Source organism: Miniopterus natalensis, chromosome 16 (genome assembly GCF_054644295.1).
Source record: "Miniopterus natalensis isolate mMinNat1 chromosome 16, mMinNat1.hap1, whole genome shotgun sequence".
Taxonomy (NCBI): domain Eukaryota; kingdom Metazoa; phylum Chordata; class Mammalia; order Chiroptera; family Miniopteridae; genus Miniopterus; species Miniopterus natalensis.
In genome coordinates, this window is record NC_142096.1 from 13720149 (window position 1) to 13728025 (window position 7877).

The following is a 7877-nucleotide window of genomic DNA, read 5'->3' on the forward strand; positions in this document are numbered from 1 at the left end:
CAATGTTATCGCCAGTATTACCCGCCCAGTCTCTGAAAGGCTGGCTGCTCGCCCAGCAGCGCGCGGGGCGCAGGGTAAATTTCCTTTAATCGAGCCCGTAACTACGCAGGCGCGTCCCGCACCCAGCGGCTTCCGGCCCCGGCGTAAGCTCCGCCCCCAGGGCCCGCCCCTTAAAGCGCGGGCACAGCGGCGGAGGCGCGCGCCCGTCTCGGGCTGAAGCCAACCAGAGGGCAGGCGGGGGGGGGGGACGGGGGGGCGCGTTTGCTTCCGGGGCCAAAGGAGCTTCATTTCCGGGGGAAGCCGGCAGCGCCGGGAGCGGGCGCGGAGGGGGGTGCTGGCGGCCGCTTAGTGGTCCCGTGGCCTGGGTCCGGGGGAGCCCGGCATGAAGATCACGAGGCAGAAACATGCGAAGAAGCATCTCGGCTTCTTCCGCAACAATTTCGGAGTCCGCGAGCCGTACCAGATCCTGCTGGATGGCACCTTCTGTCAGGCGGCGCTTCGGGGCCGCATCCAGCTGCGGGAGCAGCTGCCCCGCTACCTCATGGGGGAGACGCAGCTGTGCACCACCAGGTGGGCCCGCGGGCCGGGCTGGCCGGGCGGGGCGGGGGCGCGGGGACCGGCTGGTGTGGCGGAGGCCGGGCCTCCACGGAGAGCCCGCGAGGGGCACGGCGCCCCGCCACGGGGAGTTGACAGTTGCGCGGTGGCTCTGAGGAGGCCAGGGGCATCTCTCTACAATGCAGGCGGAAAGTACAGCGCCCTGAAATAGTCGCGAGCCGTTACCCCACGTGCTCTGTAGTCCGACATGACTTTGAGTCTTGGTCGCAGTCCTACCAGCTCCGTCATTTGGGGCAAGTTTTTAAACCTCTCTGAGCCTTGGATTTCTCATCTGTAAAAACAGAGACCTTCACTGCTTATAATGCCGCTGAGGTATCAAATGAGGAGGTGCAGGGTACGCAGAGCATTTATTGATATCTGAAACCTACCCCCTTTAAATGGGTGCTGTGGCTTGCATGGCTTCTCCTGGTTTAAGCAAAAACAGTCGAAAGCTCTGTGAGGTAGCATCTTCGATTCCCAAAGAGAGGTAAGTCAGGACTTGAGATGAGGAACTTTGCCCGAGGTCATTTGTTTATCCGTCTGTCTTTTTTAAGTTGCCAGCCCGGTGCCAAGCACTGCTGTCGGCACTGAGGATAACTCGGGGAACAGAACAAACTCCCCGCCCTGGTGGCCAAGAAAGCGCCGATGGCACCCGCCAGGAGGTGTGCTGGACTGCAGGCCTCGCTTCCACATTGCATCGGGGTGCAGACGCTCAGGGTGGGACCCGGTGGGGATGGGAGGGGGTTGGGAATCGTGAAGGTTCCGTAGAGGAGACAACATTTGAGCCCAGGCACCGTTCGGGTCTGAGGGGAGGGACTGTTTTGAGTGGCAGAAAGGAGACAGTGTCATTCCTTGTTGTGAGGTTCTTTTGAACAAAGGAATGGAGTTACGAAGTGCCTGGGAAAGAGATGAGGGCACAGAGCATAGTTGGAAATGAAGCTGGGAAAAAGGTAAATTGAGGCTAGACCATGAAGAACTATTATTAAGAAACTTAGCAAGTATTTTTTTTTTATTGTAGAATACTACTTTTAAAAATATTTACTTGAAAGAAGAAAGTTAAAATGGCCCGTAATACCACATCAGAGAGCAACCACTGTTGACATGTGCTGTGCCATACATTCAGTTCCTTATAGATACATACAAAGCACAAGAATGTGCTCTTACTGTGCACCTGGTGTTAATGGCCTGCTTTTCTCACATAACTATTCCATACACAGCTTTCCATATTCAGAATTTCTCAAGCAGTGCCTCAAACAGGTTATAGATACCCCGAAATGTTTGATCCCCTTAGCCTTCAGGGCTGCCAGACAAGTCCTTGGTTGCTTCTGCCTACAAGCAACTTGCCCATTTATCACCATGTGCCATAGAAATGTGAACATTTTTAATACAATGCTATGATCTAAAAAAAAGGTTGAGAAGTACTGCAGGAAATATTCTACAGCATTTTTTCCTAAAGAATTTAACTTCTGGAATATTTCATACATACGCAAAAGTAGAATAGTATAATGAAATGTGTGCCACCCATCTTTTGCAATTATGGACATGGACAACCTTCTGTCATTTATCCTTCCCTCCCTCCTTATTGATACTTTATTTTAAAGCATATTATTCAGTCACTTCTTGGGTATTTATCATGAAGGGATAAAAAAATCTTTTTAAAGTCACAAGTCAAATGAGGTATATAAGTTGCATTTGTTTTCTATGTCTCAAGCCTTTTAAAAACTAATAGTTCTCTCCCCCCATTTGAAATTTGCTGTTTATGTTTTTAAGAAATCAGATCACTTGTTTTTCTTTGGAATGTATTTGCTGCCACTAGTAGTTAGATCTAGAAGGTTTACTCATATTCAGGGTTGAAGAAATTAGGAGTTTTCGGAATTTGAGGAAGTAGAGCAGAGGAATGCTATCAGACATGACAACTGTCCTTCAGAAAAAATAAGTGCAACAGTGTGAGGGGTATGTTGGAGAAGCAAGACAGTGAAGACAGGCAAACCTGTTTTGTGGTTGTCCAATCAAGAAATAATCTGATTCTCAGCCTGGAAGAGGAAAAGCAGAGAAACCTAAGGAGTTCTGCAAGGAGACATTACTGAGATAGACACCAACAGCTGACATAGGCTGGGGTCAGAGTGTCCAGGAAGATAATAAACTCAGAGATAGCAAGCCCTGGAGGAAAGTAGTTTGATTTTAGACATGGTGAATGAAAAGCTGATGGCAGGCCATCTATAGGATTTATTCAATAAATAGTTGGCAATTTGGGCCTGGAACTCAAAATTGAGGTCACAACTGATGACCGTAGAAAGCAAACTCTCTTTTCTTAAAAAAACAAACAACAACCAAAAAAACGCCAAAAAACTAACGGGGTGACAAAGGGAGTCTAGCAAGGACTGGCTAGGTTTGAAGAAATCATTGACTCAGTAGTCCCCCCCCTTTTTTAGTGTGATGGATGAAGTTCCTGCGGAGTTTATTAAAATACTAATATTTGACTCCTGCAGGAGGTGCAGATTTGGGGATGAGAAAGGAACTAGAAATTAATACAATGTAATATCAGATATGAATCGTTTATAGATGACACTTGGAAAAACATTGGCATATTTTAATAAGAAAATGCATACTGAAAGGAAGTAGTAATTGTTTTGCAACAACCTGATGACTGGAGTATTTTTATTTTTCTGAACTGAAAATATTGTGAAAGTGTAGCAATTGCTATTTGAAATAGAAGAACATAGAAGAACAGCTGTGGTTGGTGCAAGGCATCTATTATCAAACTACTGGGATTTACGTTTCAGCTTTACCACTTACTAATTTGAATTTGGGCATATTACTTGAAATCTGTCAGAATAAGATGCTCTGAAATCAGGATAATTTTAAAGTAAGCTGCCAAACTTCACAGGACTGTTTTGAGATTAAGCAAGAATTTATGTTAAGATCAATTAGCATGCTGCCTGGCCCATAATAAGCACTCAGTAAATTTTAACTATTATTATTATTCTTTCTACTTGGTGTATGGATTTTCCAGGTCTTTTAAGAGTGAAATGGCTACTGTATGATTTGTGGCTACCATATTACAAATTCAGATTGTATTGTTATAGTTTTAGTTTTTAAAAATATGAGTATTATTTTTCATACTTTATGTGAACAGTCGATATGTTTTCTTTTTCAGGTGTGTGTTAAAAGAGTTAGAAACATTGGGAAAGGACTTATATGGGGCAAAACTGATTGCACAAAAATGCCAGGTTCGAAACTGTTCCCATTTCAAGAATGCAGTGAGTGGATCAGAATGTCTGCTTTCCATGGTTGAAGAGGGAAATCCCCATCATTATTTTGTGGCATCACAGGTGATACTACTTTTAAAACCAGAGTCAATTTTAATCATTCCTATGTAATCTTCATATGGAGCTATTTATAATCAGAAAAAATTAGTGGAAGTGGTTTGTTCAAATGTTTCAACTTTTCAAAAATACTAGCTTTTAAGTTAATTTGTAGTCAATAAAAGCAACTGTCATTAGAGAATTTGAGAACCTTAAGCATATTGATTTTCTTAATTCCTGAAGTTTCCTCTTTTAAAATAAAAAGTTATTGATATGAAGATGTGATATGTTTTTGAGTTCTTGAAGGGAAGATAAGTAGAGGAAAGATTTTGTGTTCTATGTTCATGAATGTTTTTTTCCTGTTTATTTCATACTATTTTTCAAAAAGTCATGTTTCATGTTATTTGAGACTGTACCACCAATATGAAACTGCTTCAGGCTTTTAAAAAGAGTAGGAGGCAGAAGAGAGACTCTCAGGGCTGATATTAATGAAGTTCACTTTCATACAGACTTGCTTAAGTATGTTAGCAGAACTATAAAATTACATAATTAGGCAAAGCTGAATCTAGAATCTGAGTCAACTAATTCCTACTTTATTCTATTCAGCCTCTGTGAGCATTCTTGACCCTTTCTGGAGCATGGTCACAGAGCAAAGACAAGGAACACCACCTGACATCTTTACCTTTGCATTAGTTTGTGATCCATGGTCCTAGAACAGCAATTTTCACCAGTGTGCTGCAATAATTTTTCAAACATGCAATACCTAACTAATCAGGGGCACTGACCACTTTTCCCTTAGATTGTCAAAAATGACAGTAGCCAACACGATAGCCATCCGGTATGAGTGCTCTGTCCTGAACCTTAAATGTGTAGGTCATTAATAGAGTTGCATCTTATTGGTCACATTGCATAATAAGGTTGTGTCTGATTGGTTAATTCTTGGTACCAGAAATCCTTATATATGAAGTATAGGCACATGATTTTTTTTTTTTTTAAGTCAACTTTGGAGCAAAAAGGGTAGGTAATTACTATTATTATTTTTTGTAAATAAAAATTATACCTATTTTTTTGTTAGATAGGCAAAAATATATTTTGTGGTTTGCTACAGAATTTTAGTAATTAGTTTACGTGTGCCATGAGATGAAAAAGGTTGAAAATCGCTGTCCTAGGATATTGATAAATCCAGTTCGCGACATTTGCTATTTAACTATTTGTGTTCAATTTTTGTTTCTCTTCCTTTATCATAAAATGTACTGTACTACCACTAGTGAAACATGCTAATTTGAAAAATAATACTGTAATCTCTTTTATTTTTTTAATATGTCCTTATTGACTTCAGAAAGAACAAGGGAGAGAGAGAGAGAGAAAAACATCAGTGATGAGAGAGTCATTGATCTGCTGCCTCCTGCACGCCCCCGACCGGGGATCGAGCCTGCAACCCTGGCATGTGCCCTGACTGGGAATCGAACCTCAATCTCCTGGATCCTAGGTCGATGCTCAGCCACTGAGCCATGTCAGCAGGGCTGTGACCTCTTATTTTTAATATAATCCTCTTAAAGTTATTAGAAACCTATATAAGGCATCTCATTTAACTGGCACACTTGAACTAATTCTGTTTTTCTCTTTAATAGGATCAGAATTTGTCTCTGAAAGTAAGGAAAAGGCCTGGAATTCCTCTCATGTTTATTATTCAGAACACTATTGTCTTGGACAAACCTTCTCCCAAAACAATTGCCTTTGTTAAAGCAATAGAGTCAGGCCAACTTGTTTCAGTTCATGAGAAGCAAAGTATCAAGCAACTCAAAGAAGAACAGGGTTTAGTTAAAAGCCCTGGACAGAGAAGAAGAAAAAAGCACAAGAAAATAAGTGGCCCCAATCCTCTTAGCTGTTTGAAGAAAAAGAAAAAGGCACAGGACACAAAACCAGCGGGCTCTGAAAACAAAAGAAAAAGAAAAAGAATCCGGAACAGAGCAACCTCGAAAGTCCTTTCCGAAAAGGAGAGTGCAGAAGGCTAAGGAATCCTGTGGATACTTTGAAAGACATTCAAGTGTGAAAAATAAACTTCTTTCTAAAACTGTGAAAGTACTTAGGATTTTAAAAAACCACACACAACAATTAAACTTATTTTTGTAAATGAGCATTGATCCATAAGCCTTTACCTACAATAATTTATAAATAAAAAACAAAACAGTGAATGGGTTTAGGTGTGACAGTGTTCACTCTTCTTATTCTGATTTTGGAAGTTATTCATTGATATAAAACTATTGTCTCTTTCTGTCTCAACCATCACCCCTCACCCCACAATGTTATATGCAAATAATTAAAACAATCAAATAGTGTCAAAGGCTTGCAACCAAAAAAGTAGTCCCTCTTTCACATTCACAGAGGGAACGTCTTATTTCAACTCATGTAGAGGTTATAGAATATCCTTTATATCTCCAAATAGTATGAATATGCTGCTCCCTTCTGATCCATCCATTACTGACTTTACTAGAAAAGGGAATGTTTTGTTTACTTATATTATTACCCCGTTTTTCCAAATAGTAATACAGTGTGTTCCAAAGACATGTATATACCTCTAACAGCTGAAAGCTCAATTGATGTTTCTTTCCAGCCAGACTAAACTTTGAACAAAGGAAATGCACCCTAAAATGCTACTGGAAATTTGAAAATGCAGTTGAAGGACAAACACTGCTTTCATAATTATTCAAAATGTGTATAGGGCCGTAGCCGGCTTGGCTAAGTGGTTAGGGCGTCGGCCTGCAGACTGAAGGGTCCGGGCTTGGATTCCAGCCAAGTGCATGTACTTCATTTTTAGGCCCCAGCCCCAGTCGGGGTGCGTGCGGGAGGCGAACAATTGACCTGTCTCATATTCATGTTTCTCCCACTCTCTCTGAAAAGCAATGGGGAAAATGTCCTCAGGTGAAGATTAAAAAACAATAATAAAAGAAATGTGTACACATTTTTTTGGAACATGGGGGTATCCCCCCAAAAATGTATACACACCTTAACAGCTGATAACTCAATTTTCACTCCTTTTCAGGTTTAATTGACTTGAAATAGTGGGCGAAGCCAGACTAAGCTTTGAACAAAGACAATTTATCCACTAGACTTTTTTTTATGGGGATTCATAAAAGATAAAATTTACGGTACAAAACTGGCAACAGTCAATGAACTGATGCGTACAAACACCGAATGAAAAGATTCCTGATGTTCGTGACTCCACTGCTTCACATTATCAGCAGTGCCTGGACCAGAAGGCCATCAGTTTGAAAACACATTGACAAAAATACTCATTTCTGTAGATTCTTTTAAATTTTGAAAATGAACTGTACATTAATAAACGCTGACTTTATAATCATTCAAAGTGTGCATACATTTTTTGGGACACCCTGTATTTCAGTCTTTATACATCCTAAATTCAGTATTTTTATTAGGACTATAAGCCGCTGAACTAAGTATGCTATGATTGACTTTCTTATACTACTTTTTTGTTATTCTGAAAGTTCATAATGGCCTTATTTTAGCATCTTACTCCATCTTGCCACATTCCAATAACTGTAAACAACTTCATAGTATAATTTTCCATATGATAATAGTAGATCATTTCTTACCTGTGGAGATAATCCTGGAGTCTTCTATCCAATGTCGAAAGATTTTCTGCTGAGCATGTTGCTCAGCTATCACCCAGGCTCTTCTTGCCTTTATCCAGAGATCTGCTTTTTCACTTCTGTTCCCTAGATTCATTGTACTGGTTTTCTCTCTTGCTGTGGTGGAGCAAAGAGTGTAGGAAGTGCTCTTTTTTTTTAGGCTCAACCAGTGAGTCTACCCTTATATTAGGTCCAAATAATCAGCTGGGGCTTCTCTCAGCCTCAGTTTTCTCAGGGGCAAAATAGGGTTTATTGTAAATAAGATAGTGTCTGGCATTTAGTACATGTTCAATAAATTATCTACAGATTATAATGGAATAGTATCAGC

At 40.9% G+C, this 7877-nt stretch overlaps 1 protein-coding gene across 2 annotated transcripts; it reads left to right on the forward strand.

Annotated features, from left to right (window-relative positions):
- Positions 1-382: 382 nt before the first annotated feature.
- UTP23 (UTP23 small subunit processome component) lies at positions 383-7260 on the forward strand. Of its 2 annotated transcripts, none has more exons than XM_016207779.2 (3): positions 383-570; positions 3752-3926; positions 5531-7260. In XM_016207779.2, the coding sequence occupies exons 1-3, from the start codon at positions 383-385 to the stop codon at positions 5912-5914; spliced, it is 747 nt and encodes a 248-aa protein (XP_016063265.1). In that variant the 3' UTR covers positions 5915-7260. The 2 variants fall into 2 exon arrangements, with proteins under 2 accessions (XP_016063265.1, XP_016063266.2); XM_016207780.2 differs by lacking the exon at positions 383-570 and adding an exon at positions 710-1081.
- The last annotated feature ends 617 nt before the right edge of the window (positions 7261-7877 follow it).